The sequence below is a fragment of the Protobothrops mucrosquamatus genome, unplaced genomic scaffold (genome assembly GCF_001527695.2).
Source record: "Protobothrops mucrosquamatus isolate PMUCROS unplaced genomic scaffold, P.Mucros_1.0 scaffold_45, whole genome shotgun sequence".
Lineage (NCBI taxonomy): Eukaryota > Metazoa > Chordata > Lepidosauria > Squamata > Viperidae > Protobothrops > Protobothrops mucrosquamatus.
Genome location: NW_015386121.1, coordinates 384,433 through 404,696, shown reverse-complemented (window position 1 = coordinate 404,696; position 20,264 = coordinate 384,433). Strand labels below are relative to the sequence as shown.

Sequence of the window (20,264 nt, the reverse complement as noted above, 5' to 3'; positions counted from 1 at the left end):
GTCTATTTGTGTCCTATACCAGCACAAAATTCAGCCTTGCTCCATTCTGGTGTCATCACCATTGGAATAACACCAGATGCAGCCCTTCATATAATGGAGAGTGACTTGTGGCCCTCAACCCTGAGAAAAGTATTCAGTTCTAATCCACATTTAAAAATCCTTGATGTTATAATGTGAATTTTATCCATAATTCCCATGAATGGAATTCATTCACAGGAAGTTGCCATTAAGAGCAAGTTGGGAGACATGATATATGGCAATCCTCCTTTACCCAGCTTTATCCTAAAATATGTCTCCGAAAATGTGCTCCAGAGCAAGGGAATCCAATCTTGGCAACTTTAAGACTTGTGGACTTCAAACCCAAGAATTCTCCAACTAGCAGGGAATTGTGATAGTTGAAGTTTCACAAGTTTTCCTAAAGTTGCCAAGTTGGACACCTCTGCTCTAGAGTAATGTTTCCCATCCTTAGCAACTTTAAGAAGTATGGACTTCCCATATTTTTCATGTGGGCTGGAGAATTCTGGGAGCTGAAATCCACACATCTAGAAGTTGCCAAGGTTGACAAACCCTGGAGCTGGAACTGACAGTGACCTGACAGTCTTGGAGGATGGCATGGAGACAAGAAGCTGCAGAAGGCAAAAAGCAAGAAACTAAGAAAACAAAAGAAAATGAACCCTCAGGAAGAAGTGATTATTCTGTTTGACCTCTATTTATCTCTTTATACACTTTGACGACTCAAGTATCATTTATCTAATTAAGTTTGTTGTACTTTGTTGCAGGCTACAACAGATCTATATGGCAACTGTACATTACGCCACTCAGGAACATCTGCAGCTGCCCCAGAAGCTGCGGGAGTGTTTGCTCTGGCCCTGGAAGCAAAGTGGGTGAAAGCAGTCATCTGTTTATTTTGTTATAAATGAAAATAACTCCACTCAATGGCTTGCATGCATGAACTGAACATCAATTGCTATCTAAAGCAGACTGCACATGGAAGCCTGTTTTACATTTTTCAGAAAGTGTGCAAAGAGAAGAAGGATTTTATTTAAAAAAAAAAGATTTTAAAAGGATTTTAAGCCATGCAGGTTGCTTGTATGTCTCTTGATTTTCATGTATTGACAGAAGAATCTGAAACCACTTTCGGTGCAATCTGCTCCATTATAGCCTCTTTATATCCTGCACATATTCTTGAAACTCATCAAGAGGGCTTAATTCGTTGGAAAGCAGTTAGGTTAACTTTCGAGGAGGTACATGGAAGATGGCACTTATTCTTGAAGAGCCATTGATTTCTCTAATGCATTTTTAACCCAATGGTCTCTTAAAGATCTGTCTCCTCCCATTCCATCCCGCCATGACTTAGTTATTTCCACCCTGATTGCTTTTAGTTGTGTATGTTTTCTTAACACACTGTATGGCTTTCTACAGTCTTCTAGCACAAGGCTTTTCAACCAGTGGTACAAGTACCACCTGTGGTACATTGGCACCTGGCAGGTGGTACGCGGCCATCCTAGAAAAGTGGTAGCGGGGGAGGGGAATGAACTGAACTGGTGGCAGCACTGCACAAGCCTGAGCGAGAGATGTCTGGAGCTGCAGGGCTGTCAGGGCTCTGCGGAAGCGCCAGATCAGCGCCAAGCTCCAGCTGGAGCTAGGTGCTGATCCTGGTGCTTCTGCTGAGCCCAGAAGAAGCACCGATCAACTGGAAAACAGCACTGATCCTGGCGCTTCTACTGAGTCCAGAAGAAGCGTCAATCAGCTGGAATGTTGCAGCATCTCCAGGGTCTTGCGATTTACATTCAGATGCTTGGCAACTGATCCATATTTATGATGGTCACAGTGTCCCAGGGTCATGTGAAGTGACCAAAACCTGCTGCAACCACCCAGCAGATGGGGGGAATAAAAACCAAACACCCCCACCCCACCCCCGCTGCCAATCCTCAACAGAAATGCTCACAACAATGAAAACCTCAGACAGGAGGAAGAGCGCGGCCGGGCAGGCAGGCAGGTGTCTTGCTCGGCTGTGGCTTGGGGGGCACTTTTTTAGTGCCATTGTAACTTCGAACAGTCACTAAGCGAACTGTTGAGGACTACCTGTACATCACTTTTTTCCTTTCCTTTTTTTTGATCATCAAGTTTTTGATGCCTTGCTAGGCGACTGGTGGTACTCGGATATTGCCATATCCTAAAAGTGGTACAATGGGTGAAAAGGTTGAAAAGCCCTGTTCTAGCACACTTACTGAATATGTAGGAAACTGTGCCTCTGTGGTTGAGGTCTGAAAATCAGCTGCCAAAGTATTCTAAGAATAGGGCAGAACATTTCTCAGATTAGTTTGATTCAAGCAAAATCTACTACAGTCTCTGTCTGTCTGTCTGTCTGTGTATCATCTACTATCTATCTATCTATCTATCTATCTATCTATCTATCTATCTATCTATCTATCTATCTATCTATCTATCTATCTAGATAGATAGATAGATAGATAGATAGATAGATAGATAGATAGATAGATAGATAGATAGATAGATAGATAGATAGATTTCTCCCATATTTGGGTCGACAGGGTGCATCAAAAAGCACTCAAGGTAATTCTCCTCCCCCGTCTCTTCCCTCCCTGACACAGCTGACAAAGTGAGAAAGAGCCTCTGGCATAGAGGTTAACACAGCTGCTTAACATGCAGGCAGCCCAGGTTCGAATCTCAGAAGGGTATGTTTGGCTGATGAGAGCCAAAAAGTTCGAAATAGCTATTCCATTCTCCCTTAATTCTTTGTTAGCAATCCAAATTATATATATATATCATCTATATCTTTCTATCCATCTATCATCTACTTCTATCTATCTATCTATTCATCTATCTATCTATCTTTCTATCTATCTATCTATCTATCTATCTATCTATCTATCATCTATCTTTCTATCTTTCTATCTTTCTATCTATCTATCTATCTATCTATCTATCTATCTATCTATCTATCTATCTATCTATCATCTAACTTCTACCATATTCTATCCCATGTCTATCTACAATATATATCTGTATCTATCTCTGTCTATCTAAAACTTCTATTTTCTCTTCATTGTCATCTGCAGGGAGCGTGTCAACATCTGCAAGATTATGTCATAATCCAAGACCTGTCATGCATACAAAAGGGGCAGGACTTAAATAATGGCATTACACTCATTTTGTGAATTTTCTTCCCCCATCCCAGGCAGAAGCACCTGCTTATATAGTACTGCTATTATTTATCCACAGAACCATGTATTTTAAAAAGTGTATTGTTTTTATTGCAGAGTACTTTATCCTTGATTGTTAAATCAGAATGTGTTCACCATAAGACATTGTTAGAGCTTTCAAGATAGTGAGAGGGAGACAGATGAATGAAATGACCCTCTAGACATTCAAATATATTTGAATGCAATTTTCATATTGTTTGGTTTTGCCAAGATAGGGTTGATCATAATGCAGATCTTTCTTTGAAAAACACAACTCTGAGAAAGTCCAAAATGAATCTTTGTTAGGACCAGCTATTGAAAGGTGACTGTTCACTAGGTTAAAGTATTAAGCAAAGACCAAATCAAAGGGGAAGGGTAGCTTGATGTAGATAATGATGGTGGTAATAGTGGTGGAAGAGAGATGTCATAGACAACATTTTCAAAAAAATCTAGTTTGCACATTCTGCACATCTTAAAATGAAGGGCAAGTGTATGAATAGAAGAATTTTCCCTCTCCTTATGATGATTCTTTGAGCCTTAAAAATGAATCCTTTCTATCTTTAAAAGTTTTGCTTATATATGCCTAGCAACTGTCTGAGATTTATAATTGTCTTTGTCAAAGTAGATTTTCTAAAGATGTCATCTCTCTCTATTTGACTCTCTGACAGTGTGGATCTGACTTGGAGGGACTTGCAACATTTGACTGTGCTCACATCCAAAAGGAACCAGCTTCATGATGAAGTTCACAAGTGGAGAAGAAATGGAGTTGGCCTTGAATTCAACCACTTGTTTGGCTATGGGGTTCTAGATGCTGGGGCAATGGTTACAATGGCTAAAGACTGGAAGACAGTTCCAGAGAGATTTCACTGTGTAGGTGGATCAGTCCAAGAGCCTCAGTAAGTAACAATAAACATATGGGTCTTAGAACTTAGCATAGATCTTTTTCTATGCTTTCGTTTCATCCTGTAGCTGGGAAGAAATCACATTGACATAAATTGCATTGCCCCATAGGAATGGGATTATGCTGTGCTGCTATCCACATTCTTTGAGGGCAAGTGTTTGGTGGTTTTCCCTGGATGGAATTTAAACATCAACTGTTAGAAAAGCTAAAACCAATTATATTACAGAATGTCTTCTGATGTGATATTTCAGCCAATCCCTCCCTTCTTTCCTTTTGCCCCTCAAAGGATCATCTACCTATCAGCCCATTGGCAGCAAAAAATTACAGCTTTCTTAGTTGTAGTGAAGATGCTGGCTGAATTTGTGTAGTCCAGATACAGTTGTTGAATGAACTCTTTAAACCAAAATTCAGGAAAGGTGTTCTGTATAAGAGAGAAAGCTCATCAGCTATGGGGTAATCTCAGATCGACATATTTTTTCCAAAACAATTATTGACCTGGTAGACTATCAATCTATTAGCCATTAAGATTCAACATCAAGTTAGAATTTTTGTCTCTCCTGGATGCCCTTTGGTGGTCGCCTGGATTTATGTAGTTGAGACAGATGACTATGGTTGAAAAGCTGCAGTTTGAAACATTACTACATAGATGTTTGTGTCAAATCACAGCATACATAGTTTATTAGATTATCTTCTTCAAAAGGTGTTTCTGTGTGGGTGATCTTCTGAACTAGTCCTTGCATTTTTCTTGGCAAGGTTTTTCAAAAGTGGCTTACCACTGCCCCCTTTTTAGGACTGAGAGTGACTGGCCCAAAGTCCCCCAGCTAGCTTTGTGCCTAAGGTGGGACTAGAACTCCTGATTCCCCAGTTTCTAGCCTGATGCCTTAACCACTGCACCAAACTGAACCTTCAAAAGGTAGGGGAGGAAAAATGTATATGCTGAAGCCATACCTGTGCCAAGTGACAATGTGTGGCAGATTAAGCCTTTTAAAACAAGATTCAATAAAGAGAAGAAGGGAGGAATCAGCTCAGCGGGTGCTAGAAGCACAAGAGCCAAGTCCTTCAGTTGCATGTGTTAGGCTGAAGAGGGACTAATCAATTTCAGGTTCTCCAGTTTCTAGGTCCACCAGTCAACTGACCTCTAAAAAAAAAGACAGAAAAAAGGAAGCTCTGTAATAGTCAGTTTCTTGTCTGACTTGCAGCCAAACCAGCACTGTGACAAACCCCCATACTGAAGAGAATGGGGCAGAGCTGTCAGACTATAACCAAGCAAATCATAGCCCTCAATTGTGTCATTTAAGTCTCCTTCTCCATGTGTCACGGATTGTCTGGATGAGAGGTCTTCCATTTTCCCAGGAAAAGCATTAATTTCATGCCAAAACACCTTGACCCAGCTTCAGTCTGCCTCAGCTGTGGGCTGCCTAAAAGAGGAAGGTTTGATTCACAGTAAACATCTGTTCTGATGAGTCTTTAATCCAATTTAAACTTACAAAACTGTTTCCTCACTTCAATGGATTAGTTATCCTTCACTAATTTCCCACACGTAGGAATAAAGAACAGGGTTATTCAATGTGATTCAGATTACCCATTCTTATTTAGAAGGAGAAAATTGGAGTAGTAAAGCCAGTTTGGCAATTACATGGCATTTTCCTTTGGATATAAAGCCAATGTGATTGGCTGAACCAAAAAGTGTCAAGAAATGCTTTCTGAAAAAAGGCTTGGTGCTACATTCCACACTTTTAATAGCAGAAAATAGATTTCATGAAAAGTTACCAGGTAGGAATTCTCAAAGCACTATACCAAGCAGCTTTCTATGTGTATTTCAATATGCAAGACCCATGGGAAATAAAAAGGGCATGCTTTTTCCATCAGGGAAACCCAATTATTATTTTGCTTGCCTTCATTTACAAATAGTAAAAAGGGGGCACCTTCCAAAAAATCAGAAATTAGTTTTTCCTCCTCACCCAAAAACTGATGAAAGCTGTAGTCCTTGCATTGTATTAGCTGGAATGTAGCAGAATCTGAATGTCTTACTGTCCTTTCCAATAGATCTTCTTTTACATTGGATCATAATCTATGATGCTTTGCCCAGTCTTTTTCCTGGTGTTGGTAAAAACAAAAGCAGCAACAAACGAGCACCATTTCTGTCAATATATCTATTCCTTTGTAGTGACTAAGACATTGAAAGCACAGTATTATAGTCATCTCTGAAGTTCAGTTTTTCAGGATGTCTTCATGGTCAAGTATGGCTCAGGTAGAAAATAGCATACTTGAATCACAGCTGGAAAATATAGGCACAGGATACATTTGTATTGGGCTGGGAGTAAGAATAGGATGACAACATTCACTTTTGCACTCAATGATGTGGCTATATTGGTAATGGGTCAAGCAGAAAGTTTGGATCTGCCCAAGATGCTCTTTGTAGGAATGCTCATTACAAACTTACGTAACAAATAGAATACTATAAACCAGTTATGACCTGAAAAGGCAAGCACATAATTTCATGATCCCATAAAGCCCTAAAAACATGGTTTTGTCAGAGGGCCTGGAGATCACAAATGGAGACAGCCAGTCGAATGGCTGATTTGATTGTGCTGATGATGCCCACGGAGATGAGAGGTGGTTTTTCTTCTGAGTTTTATTATATGATGGTTTTTCATGTTGTAAGCCACTAGGAGTCACCTTTGTGTGAGTTTGGACAGCTACATAAATGTGTATGTAAAAATAAATCACCTATTAGTTATCTTGATTCAGTCTTTCTGTATTTGCATTCTAAGTCTTAATCTGCACTTTCTGATTGATAGTACTATGGAAAACATGGTATTCAACATTGCTTTTCTTTGCAAATCCTAGGAAAATACCATCTGGTGGCAAGTTGGTTCTGACACTTTCAACAAACGCCTGTGAGGGCAAAGAGAACTTTGTCCGTTACCTTGAACATGTTCAAGCAGTTATCACAGTGAACTCTACGAGAAGAGGGGATTTAAATATCAACATGACCTCACCAATGGGGACAAAATCCATCTTGCTGAGTCGGCGGCCAAGGGATGATGACTCCAAAGTGGGCTTTGACAAGTGGCCTTTCATGACTACACATTCTTGGGGAGAAGACCCCAGAGGTACTTGGGTTCTCGAAGTTGGGTTTGTTGGGATCTTTCCCCAAAAGGGAGTCCTGAAAGAATGGACATTAATGCTACATGGAACTCAAAGTGCACCCTACATAGACCAAATAGTGAAAGATTACCAGTCTAAACTGGCCATGTCCAAGAAGGAGGAGTTGGAAGAAGAATTAGATGAAGCAGTAGAGAGAAGTCTCAAAAGTATATTAAACAAGAATTAGCACTGCTTTGCATGCCAAATGGCTAGATTTCCCCTTTGTCCTTTTCTGTATGTTCCCATAGGCATATACCATTCGTTGTCTCTCAATCACTATCCCAACCTTTTCATTCTACAATGGTGCATTGTCTAATTTAACTGCAGTGGAAATTTCTGAATTCTGAGCCACAAATATATGATTACATACCAATCACTTTGTAAGAGTGTATGGCTGTAACTATTTTCATTTGAAGACAAATTATTTCGGGGCGGGGTATTTTATTTTGTTTTGCTATATTTGACCTCACGCAACATGAAACAACCAACTAGAAAAGTTGCGGTCACATTTCTTTTTATATTTTTATGGCAGATACATAACGTACAATTCTATTTTAAATTTCTGAAGAGGGCTTGCTGATATAGACTTGCTGAAATACTGCCAGTTATTTAAAAAAAAAAGGGGGGGGGGAATGAATGTTAAAATGTGGGGCTCTAAATTATATTTTATTTATGTGTCCATGAATTGCTTTGAAATTAAACAAAAGCAGCTGCAAAATCTTGCATCATTCTCCTGTTGAAAATCTTCCTCATTGCTGGCTACTATTGGCCTTTGAAAAGTCTATATTCACTAACCAATATCTTCACCAGCATGTAGCAGTAAGAGAGAGGGTTTTCTTGGCAAGAAACTGGTGCAACTGTTTATTTTATTTATTTATTTATTTTGTTTGCTACCACAAGGCAACTGTTTATGTAGGGTTTGTTTTCCTTAAAAAAAAACCCTTTCATTCCCAAAAACATAACAAAACATTAAGCACAGATTTTTTTTTAAAAAAAAGTATAAAATACAGTTTGGTCCTAAGGTCAGTTCAAGCACATTCACAAAACCAATAAAATAAGAATCATAGCTTGTCAATAGTTATAGAATACTGACTCTATTATGCATTATCACAAACTGCAAGCCTATAGTATCCTAGAAGTAAGCCCACTGAATTCAGTGGAAGTTACTTTTGACTATGTAAGAATGAAATTGCCCTGAAATAAATAGATGAAGTCTATGGGAAAGCTGGTTTTCTGAGCTATAATGTCTACCCAGGTTCACACCCACACCTTCAAGCTATCCTAGGCTGCAAAAAGTCACCAGAAGTGGAAGTATTGATATCAGTAATAAGCTCCTCCCTTTGCTTTATTATAGTTCTTTTGCAGACCAGTCTGTACAAATAATTCCCAGTTTGTATAGCACACTCTGAGAACTGAATTTGTTGCTTATTAAATAATTTCCTAAAGAGCAGGGAGATGTGTACTTTTTGGAAGATACATCAAAATGAAACACTAGTGGAGTTTCTGCTACATTCATAATCCCCACATGAGCTATAGTGTGGCTGTTCTTCTGAGGTCTTGAGTTCTAAGCTAGAAGTGATAATTGTGTCCATGGCTGCCAGCTCATAGTCCTGCTTAGATTACTTTTCTGATGTCCAGCACGTGAACAGATGTAAGATTAAAAGACGTATCAGGCAAGCTAAGCTGATCCCAGTTTTCAAAAATCATGGAGTAGGAAAACAGTGCAGTGACAGAGATAGTGACTCTGGTGGGATCCCCACTAGTGATGTGAAGCATATTCTAGTGACCCATTGCTGTTGATGAAGCAAAATATACCCTCTCGTTATTATTGTTATTTTAGCACAACAATAGTTGGATAAGATTAAAAGGTGCTCCATGTGTATTTGAGGATCCAACCTTTCTCTTTCCAAAGGCAAGGCATGATTAAGTTGATCGGGGAGAGAAATAAGCATCTGCAATCTTTACCAGTGCCTCATGCCCACTTCTCATCTCTTCTCATCTCTGTCCTCCCACCTAAAAGAGCTTTGACCAGATACACCAACCTTCTGTTTATGATCATGAAAGTTGCCCTGTTGGATTCCCCAGGAATGAGACCCATTTTACATTAAACACATGAAAGGGACATACATAATAACCTGCCTGGCAAAACTTTGAGGAGAAAATACTCACAAATGAATCAATATCCATCTTTCTCCTCACTCCTCACTACTCAGTAATATTCCCACAGTGAGGAGAAATTATGGGTAGGACTGTTTACTTCTTCTTTGCAGTGTCTGGGGGGAGGACGTTGCTGAAGCTATTCTGTTCCATAGAAATTCCAGAGTGCAGAAATCACAATGGTGTCTGCAGATCAGTGTAAATAGAGTTTGATGCCGAGGAGGTAGTGTTAGCTATTCCTTGCCTGCATTCAGATTGGAGTATAATGCACCACAATGTCACTGAACACTTCTGAGAATCTTCATTCAGTATAGATATTGCAAGAGATTGGATGGGGAAAGATTTCTTATGTGAAATGAGAGCAGAAGCAAGCACAATTTGTTGCTCACATTAATGGCTTCAAAACCCAGCAAGTAATGTTGTTTTACCCTTTCCTTGATGCTTTCATACTGGACTTTGGATTCTTAGCAGCATCCCAATTTTTTTGCTTTTGCTAGCACTCTGCATGCAACTAATGAAATGTGGAATAATTACTGTCTAATTTTCAATGTGAAATGATTAGGGCACACATAATTTGTGCAATGTTTCATACAAATCTATGGGCTGCAATAATGTTTGAAACGTCTCTCATGCTTCTTCATGGTTTTCCAGTCTATCTTTTTAATTTGTATTATTTGCAAAGTTAAAACCTCAAGTGTTTCTATTACAAACCTGGCTATTCTGAAGTGGGTTCTGGAAATTTATAAATCAAGGACATGGTTAATGAAGCCTCAGAACCAAAATTAGTCTGGAAATATATATATGTAGATCTATCCCTTGAGCTCCCAGATACAGGAATCAGTGAACAATATGAACACCAATACTTCAGATTAAAAACTAAAATAAATCCAATCATTCAAAAAGAAAAAAGAAAAAGGGAATAAAAGCTGTACAATATAGAAGAGAAATATAAATAATAATACAGAACTAGAATGGTTAGCGGTACAAAAATAAAGCAAGCAGTGAACCAATCTCATTTCTCTTGAGTTTTGCAACTAAAAGACCTTTCCTTTTTCTATTCACTGATTAGTATCTCAGGTGGCCCAAAAAAACTCAGTATGCAGGTTTGTAGACCAAAGCCAGCACCTTGATATAACAAATCCTACAAAGGCACTCCAATATATACAGTAGGTGTGTAGAAGCCACATTTTTCACCAGCTCAAGTTCCAAAACATTTCATTGGCAATTTTCTGTTAAGTATGCAATAATAATCTAAATAAAGTAGCTAAAGCATGAAGCAGCCAGATTTTCATTCTTCAAAGAAAAGAACTACTGGTTTATTATTAAAACTGGGCACAGATTGTCCTAGCCCTTTTATTTCTTGATTCTGCAAGAGCAACTTGGGACCCCCAGATTCAGTACCTTATATTTTTTGAAATAATGCCACTTACTCCATAAACTATTGTATTCTCAATTCTAGATCAGTTTATTGGCTGATTAATGTCTCTGACTTTCCACTCTCCAGCAACATTTAGGATCTTCATGGAATCCTAAATCCTAAATCCTATTTCTTATTACATGTCTTTGGTACAATTCCAACTTTTTTTAATCAGGATAATTATGAGGGACATTACTTAAAATTTAGTTTGAAAATGGAAGACATTGGCTATACAAAGTTGAGCTCTTTGAGAGTTAACTCATTCTGTCTCTTAAGGAAATAGATGCTTAAATATTTCTCAACAACTCGATACAACTTGAAACTGTGTAATGTTGTCAGGGATAAGATCACATTGCACCATTATTTCATTTTTTTTAATTAAACCATTCCTTAATTAACTTCATCAACTGTATTATTCCATCACCTTATTCTTTTTGTCTTTCTGCCTTTGGGCTCAGAAGGCCTATGGGATGCTTCCAGAGGAAAATCTATTGTTTCTTTAAGAAAAGCAATGTTATATAAAACCCTGAACAGAAAGGTAAAAAGTATAAGACAAACGAATTAGAATAAATTGGGTTTATGGCAACTAATACTCAATACTACTTTTGTTCAGAGATGAGATAGAGAAATGAAAGAGATAGAGACAGAAACAACTGATACTGCAGAGCTTCTTTGATTTAGCTTCTGAAATCTCAAGTAAGAAGAATTTCAAATTTCAGCTCTGAGAAAGCTTCTGATGTTTGACACTTTTCAGCCCCCTTCTTTCTTAACTTAACACTGTGCTACATTGGCAGCATCCACTGCCAATGTAATTTTCCTTTATTTCCTGCTTAATTTGAATAAATAGGAATGTTCATTTTTTAATAACTCTTCAAATTATATTCTCTAATTCTTGGGATTATATTTCAAGGGTTATATTTTCTGCCTGTGAATGACCGATCTATCTTATTATTTCCAATACTAAATCATACTTACAGCATCACCCTTCATTTGCTCCCTTCGCCTTGCCTCGTGTCGTTTTATTTATTTATAAGACAAGCAATTTATTCTAATTTGTTTGCCTTATACTTTTTTTACCTTGCAGGTTCATTGCAGGCACCAGGTTGTCTGTCTCTGAAGTAGGAAATGTTGAACTGACTCAAAATGCTACATTTGAGCTTCCCAAAGTATCTCCCTAATCAGACCTAGAAAATCTACTAAATTTCAACAAGTGATCCAGAGTAGAGAGGAATTATGTTATATAAACTATTATAGCACAACACAGAGCCCCCCCCCCTTTACATCTATTTACTCTAGTAATAGAGTTCACTGCAGGAGCCTTCTCAGTAAAATGTTAATTATTAGTTTCCTACAAAACAGAAGATAAAACTAAGGTTAAAGTGCTTGCCAGATGGCTGACTAGACACAGGTAGCAAATTAATGGACAGATGATAAAGCAAGTGGAATCTTCTACTGGAATATCTGGAAGTGATTTTCGTGCCTCAAGATCATGGCATGTGCAGCTGTCATATGTACGGAATAATGCTCAAAATGCTTTCTTTGCCATCTTCAGATTTTATTGCAGAGCCAGGCCTCTGAATCTATGTCCCTTCAATGTTAACAGTTTCTATTACCAAAGTTTTATGTACCTTGTGGTATGGATTACAGACTCATGAGTATCTCGACTTTCCCTATGGGAAGCCACAGGCTATCCAAACTAGTCAATACTCTTTGTTGCTCCAAAATGTGACTCTTTGCTTGGAAGCAGAAGAAATACATTTTGCTATTTTACTCTTTTTGCCAGGAAATTTAGCCACACTTGACTTTGCTTGAAACTTTCTGTTCTGCCTGATCTGTTTCTGTTATGGGTAAAAATTTTAGAACTTCTTGGATTTAGCAATAAAGGGACATTAAAACAACAGATTTGGGATGTAGATTGGGCGAGAAATTGGGAGGATCAGGCTAATCAATCATTTAAAGCAATGTTTCTCAAACTTGGCAACTTTAAAATATGTGGACTTCAGCTCCCAAAATCCCCCAGCCAGCCATGGCTGGCTGGGGAATTTTGGGAGCTGAAGTCCACACATCTTAAAGCTGCTAAGGTCGAGAAACACTGATTTTAAAGCATTTCAAAAACCTGGTTTCCCATTGGGCTCCAGCTTCTAAACTTTACTCTCTGAGGAGTCCTTGGTGTTCTATGGGCTTGGCTGGTTTCTTACAAACTAGGTAACATCATCAGTGCTAGCAGCACTACTAGTTTGGGTCATAAATATCCGCCAGAAAGCAACCAATTTCAGAGAGCACCAAGGACTCCTCATTTCAACCTTCAGCTACAAATATTCTCCTTTATTGGTACTTTACTCTCTAGAGCCCAGGAATTAAGAAGATTCTTATTGCCAAATTTGCAGAGAGTACCAATGAAAAAGACCACATCTGCCTTTATGGTTTGGATCAGGCGAAGACTTTACTGACTTCTTTCTACACTGCTCTTATTACAACGGCAGTGGGTTGATTCTGATTGTCCCTTTACTATCTGAGCTCCCAGGGTCCACGGGCGCCTTTTATGTAGTTTATCTATTAACCAGTAGAACTATTAATCACACATATAGGGGTTGCTGGGTTTTGTGCTACTGGTTTGCATCCCTCAAAGGTTAATGATTGCTTGGCGCTGAATGCAGGCACTGGGTCACCATGGTTCTTATCTCTTTTATTTTTAGTTCAATTTTTTTTATTTATATTCTTCCTATTTTCTTTCTCTTTTTAAAGAACGGATTGTGTTTACTCTCAATAGTGCTGGTCTTGTGATGGTAATAAAATGAGAATCTGTTTCAATTATTTCATGATTTATTTGCACTTGTGCCTTGCGGTACTGGGCACAGTCAAAGATATATTTCCCTTTCAAAGTGAAAACTAATTGTATGCATTTTTCACCGCATCAGTTTGAACATCTACTTTTCTTTGTTCATTTGCAATAAGTAAACTGATTATTTGAGGGTAACTGTTACAGTCACTACATTGCATCTTTCAAACCTCCCAGTATGGTTTTAATTTATGAAACTCCAATGCTGGACATCAGAAAGGCATGACTAGTTACATGCTTGAATAAAGAGGGAGATTGTGCATTCCAGGTAAAGCTTCAAAACAACATGTAAACAATTAAGATGCACAATAGACAAATTTGAACTTTGTTGATCAAATAAAAGATGGAACTTAAATGTGTATTCTGATAATATGGAAACCATGCAAATTAATAATGCGGACATTTTTTTTTCCATAACCTGAAGCTCCACATACATAGTAGCTCCTTATTCTTTTTTGTGATGGGCAATGTCCATAAAGTGCACAAATGGAAAATAAAATAAAATAATAAAATAAAATAAAATAAATAATAAAATAAAATAATAAAATAAAATATAAAATAATAAAATAAAATAAAATAAAATACAAAATAATAAAATAAAATATAAAATAATAAAATAAAATAAAATAATGCAGGGCCTGGAACTGTAGGGATCCTGTGAGTGGCGAGACTTGCAGGAAAATAAAAAGCCTTGTATATTGTCAAACTGTGTACTGATCTGCAAATATTTGCATTATTAGATTGGTTCTGGATTATTATTATTTTTTGTTTGCTATTATGAATGGAAATTGGTACACCTTTTTAAACCTATGAATGTAAAATAGAGTTAAAGAATACATTGGGGCTTGTTCTATTCTCAGACTTTTGCATGAATGTGAGTGTTGTAATAACCAAAGGAGAAGGATTTTAATAACCAAATCCTTCTGAGATCAGCAGGAAAATTCTCAGCCGCAATTGAGCACACTTTAAATTCAGAGACTTCCATTCCCTTTAACGAGAGAAGCACATCAACCATATGCATCAACATTTGTGGGTATTTTTGCATGGAAACACTTTTATAGAGGAAAACAAGAGAAAACCTTTGTGTAAACAAGTTGCACGGCCATAAATTTTCCCTAAAGCTAATTAAGAACAGACTTCCTTTGAATAATGTTGTTTTTGTTTAAACCATGATTTCTTAAAACCTAATGAGCATACAGTATGAACATGCATATCTGAGAGTAGAATTTGCTTCTACTGTGATGACCATCAACTCTATTCTAGTCCTGCAAGAAATAATTGCTCCATTGGAGATGAATATCCCTATTGGCATAACACATTTTCATCAAATTCAGCAGGGAACTGAATAGCGTAAGCATCGCAGCTATCCTTCCTTGCTGGTTCAGATCATCTATACTTACTTATGTAACCATTTAAACCTTTGAAATTTAAACATTTAAACCTTTTCTATACTATATGGAATGTGTAATAGTAGCATACTGGCATATCATATGTTATATATTTATATAGGCACATCCTATTGTAAATAAGAGTAAGAATTTATTGCATATATGCATATATATGTATGTATCTATGCATTTCTAATCGATGTGCATAGCCCATGCAAATTTATTTATTGTGAAAGCAAAGATCACAATAATGTCTCAGAAAGCCTTCTAAATGGTAATGGAGGGTCGCATTGAATTATATGTTGAGATGCCATTGCTGTGATGTAAGTTTTCCATTTGAACATTAAAAGTCTTATATTGTAGCAAAATAACTAAATGGGTGTATATATTTTCATAATCCCAATGGAAAAGCAATTCTAAGGAGCAATGGCATTTTTGATATTAATAGAATTATTATGTAGATAGATTCAATTTGCAGGACTTTACTTTATTGTATGCATCAGAATACAGTTATGAGTCCTTTTTGTGATACTGCTGATGCAAAATGATGTTTATTTATCATAACTGGGGTTTTTTTTTTAAAAAAAAAAAAGTGGGAGTCATGGAATAAATTGTATACAGGCAATGAACTATGAAGCCTTGTGCTAATGTTTTATAATATGAGTAAAAATAAAGAGATGTTGTAAAGCAGTAGATCCCAGTACAATTGCTTATCAGTAGCTATGTGACAGTGTAGTCTTTACATTTAGATAAAAAAATAGAGCAGAACATGCTAGTATGATTGTTTAAGAGGTTAGGCAAAGAAAACTTGCACTTTCTCAGAAAGGAAGTCTGTTCTCCATCTGTCTTTTTTATATTTAGACTAAATATAGTCTAAGAACAAGTGAAATGAGAAGCTGAAGTCCCAAAACCTCACCAAAACATCTGCTGAAACTGACATCTGAAATTGGTTTGCTACAGGAATAGACTGTTTGTATTATGTATTAACTAATACGTTTATACATAGACCTTTACAAACTCTTTTCTGGGGCAATCTAAAAACTGTACAGTGAAATATCTACAACATTTTAGAACTGCATAAAACCTATAAAGCTAGTTATGTGAAAGGACTGGATTACTTTGCACTAAAACTTAGTAAGGTGGACATCAGGAGAACTTCTACAGCAGGGGTGCCAAACTCGCAATGTCACGTGATGTGTTGCGACGTAGCGTGACTTTTTTTGCCATTGCCAGCAATGGGGTAGGCGCGGTTTCGCTATGATGCATCTAGCCCGCAGGCCGGCAGTTTGACACCCCTGTTCTACAGGAAGAACATTCCACAAACTTGATAGAACTATGGAAAAGGTCCATCTTTCATCTCCTTGACCACAGCTGGCAGATCTTAAGGTAAGAGAAAACTAATAATGAGGCACATTGTTTCAAGCACCAGGATTAATATTTTGAAGTGTGGTAACAAACAAATCAGGAATTATTGGATTCTTTAAAAAAAAAAAAAAAAAAAGCACTGGGAATATATTTCTGTTCTTCCAGAGCAGCATAAAACACACTATATTCCAATCTAACTAGGAGTCTACATGAGCATGACTAATAACAGCCAAGTTGTTTATGTGAAACAGGAGGGTTCCATTGTCCCTGTACACCAATATGGACTTTCCATTAGCATCTATTTGGACACTGTGGAAAATGTGTAGCTGGATTACATAGTCTAAGAATGCAGGTTCTGTTACTTTCAAGATGTTATATGATTTCCATTCTCTTCAGTCGTGGATAGTTCGACGGATGATCAAGCCTAATTTATTACTTTGGAGATGGCCTTTGTGCGTATACAGTGGGATATTACATTTTCTCTTTTTTAATGACTGGTTCTATTTTCAAATCTTTGAATAAATAAATATCTGCTTTGTATTGGGTATAATAGTCTTGCCTGGAGTGGCCTGACTTTGTAGCCAAGATTATAGGCATGTGAGAAATGACCCTGAGTCCATTTTGGAAATGGGAGGATTTTAAATCATAATGTTTAAACAGAAATGCGAGACACAAATGTGCTTTATGCAGACATTTATATTTCCGCTGAAAACATATTCAGATATATTTTGAAGGGTAAACCTGACTAAGCAGTGGGAAGCAATAACGCCCATGCTGCTATAGCACAATTACCTAATTTAATGTCCATGTTTTGTGGAATAATAAAAAGGAATCAATTGATTCTGCCAAGGATACCCATAGAATTAAATTTACCTCAAACAAATCCCATCATATAGAAGATTAAACTAACTCCATGCAGTCAAAGGAGTGGGATCTAATCATCTACTGAGCCATTTTCAATATGATGTCCTCCCAGTAAAAGAGCTGGGGAGAAATAATGCCTTTCCTTATAGAACTCACTGCTAATACTAGACAACACAGGGCATGGTTTCCCAAATATTGGCTGCAACCTATTGCAGCTGGCCTGGCCAATGGAGAAGAAGCTAGTGATGTTGAAAAGCCTATTATTTTCCTGGTGTAATGAGAAGGAAGGACTCACTGGAAAAGGGCCTAATGCTGGGAAAGATTGAGGGCAATAGAAGAATGGGACGACAGAGAATGAGGTGGCTGGATGGAGTCACTGAAGCAGTAGGCGTGAGCTTAAATGGACTCCAGAAGATGGTAGAGGACAGGAAGACCTGAAGGAACGTTGTCCATGGGGTCGCGATGGGTCGGACACAACTTCGCACTTTACAACAACAAGACCTTCTAGAAAACCAGATAGTTCCTGAAGAAAATGGATAGCTCTGTGTTTCCAAAATGGTGATACTTGATCCCCTTACCATGATTTCATGATTCTAGAAATATCATGAAAGAGATTGAATTGGGTTAATAGCTAATAGGTTTTTTTTAAGCATATTGTGGGAATAGGGCCTATGGATGGCTTCACTGAACTGGGCAGTATCACTTACTGGAAACCACTTACTGCTTAGGAATAGCATTTCCCCCATCTGGTGGCCTTTAGAGGAAGTGGTTTTCCTTCAGCCCATTTTTTTTGGCATGCTGGCTGGAAGTTGAAGTTCAATATATCTGGAAAGCACCAAGGAATAATAAATACCGTAGATAAGGGAGTCCTTGCCAAGATATGCAAATACTCCCAATAAGAATAGTTGACATTATAATGGCCTGATTTTTTAAAATAAATATGAAGTGTTAGATGCACTTATCATCTAAATGCAATTTTCTTCTAAGAATTTATCATCCATTTAGCAATTGAGGAACATGAAAACTTACCATGGGTGAAACCCACTGCTTAGAAGGTTTTGCCTTGGAGTCTACTGTTAGTTTTGGTTTCATCCACTCGTCTTCTTTCAGAGATGTGTATGTAATCAGATGCACACCTATTGTTTCTTTCATGTGTACAACATCCTTTTCAATTACAAGGAATCTCCAGTCAAATGAATTCCTTTGAAAGTGAGTAAGAAGGTTATGTGGACAAGAAATGCCACTTAAAGTACTAGATCTGTATTTCAAAGATTGGATTAAGATACCTATGAGTTAAAGTGGATTTTTTTACAGCAATCTGCTATGAATTTTTAGATATACAGGTACTTCAGCACCGTGACCTGCAGCTTAACTATTGCAGTAGTTCTTAAACTTTGCTAAGAAATTCTCAGCAAAATAGATCTACACAAAAATCAGACTCTCTGACAACAGACTATGCTGCCCGCAAACTTGGGATCTGTTTTTCTTGTGAAACTTGAGCCACTGTATGCAGGTCCTCATGTTAAAACATTGCTCATTTAACTTTATATGTTCCATAGTTGACCCAAATTGGAAACATACAACTTAAATTCCTATACAGCTACCTCACTGTAGATTGCTCAGCCTTCTTATCACGCAACAAACAAAGAACAACCTATCGTTAAGCTTGCAGTCAAATGTTTATAACTGCTGTTGGTGGCAACAGAACATAAAGGCTTGTTAAACCTACAAGAGATCTAGAAGTACCCAACCTTTTCACAACTGCTTGGAGAAAACATGATGCAGAAAATCTCCTAATGTCCAGTGATTCGGTTCTTCTGTCACTCTATCATTTAAAAAGTTACCTATGAGTTCCATCTGGTAATGTTGGTTTTGCATCCACCAGCTTAAAACAGAGATTGCTCCATTGTGTGTCATGACTACTGAAAAGGCAATTGGTGCTACCTGTGCCTGTACTTTGTATTTATATTTGGTTTTACTTTTAACCTTTATGAATGGTAGGAAGAGTTGAAAACAGGTTTGCTGTTTAATTCTCACAACTATCTGTTTAGAAAGGGGTAAGTGAGTTGCAGAGAATACATCTCTGGACCTGCATATACAAATATTCATATCAAATAAGCAGCTAACTCAATTGGGCTTCTAACAGAAAATTAAAGCTAACAGTATTTTAATTTCTATGCAAATGTTCAGAAAAAGAGGGCCTTGGGCAATAATTCATAATTCTTTATCTAGTCAGGTCCCTTGCTTAGATTTAGAAGTGAGAGTCAAGGGTTCCACTGCATTGTGCATAGAGTTCCAAATGACTCCTAATATTCTGCCTTTTGTGATTAAATGGCAACACACATCCTCTGAGCAAATATCTATGGAAGACAAAATTTTTATTAGGCAAAAAAATCAACCAAATGGTACCAGCTAACATTCAGATATTTGCATCATCAGAAGCTCAGGTATTAGTATAGTCCAAGAATCACTTCAATGAAGACATCAAATCCATTTGTATTATATTTGATACATTTTGAACATGCAATGGCACCAAACACAATGGCTCCAATCCCTTGCAAGTTGATCTGATTAAGAAAAACTAGTGATCTTAAAAGAGATGTACTTCTCCCCTATTATTTTCCTTTGATCATCGATTTAATGGGGAATAGAGGGCATTTTGGTTCTTTCCAGGAGGCTTGAGACAGTTTAATTCCAAACAAGATCTTTTGAACATATTAGGTCTGAAGTAATATTTAGAGCTGGGGATACATAAAACCAGTTGTTCAGATCCTTCTTTCTTTTGATGGTGTGGCTACTCTTCCCCATGTGCATTCTTCTAACTGAAGCCAACATAGGAATGATCTTGAAAAATTGGGGCTTCTGTTCAACAACAGCCCCCAGAGATGGCAAACCTGAGGGTGAGGGAGTGACATTTGAATTTCATTTAAGATCCTCAAGATGAAACAACTACAATTTTGCTATTGACAGAGAAATT

The 20,264-nt window shown here is 37.5% G+C and overlaps 1 protein-coding gene across 1 annotated transcript in view; it reads left to right on the top strand.

Moving 5' to 3' along the window:
* Nucleotides 1-7,867, top strand: part of PCSK2 (proprotein convertase subtilisin/kexin type 2) — a 100,377-nt gene extending 92,510 nt beyond the window's left edge. The window contains exons 10-12 of the mRNA XM_015811039.1: nt 780-880; nt 3,875-4,102; nt 6,958-7,867. Coding sequence (XP_015666525.1) covers nt 780-880; nt 3,875-4,102; nt 6,958-7,444 — 816 coding nt within the window. The 3' untranslated portion in view covers nt 7,445-7,867. The remainder of the gene's footprint in view (nt 1-779; nt 881-3,874; nt 4,103-6,957) is intronic.
* Nucleotides 7,868-20,264: the final 12,397 nt, after the last annotated feature.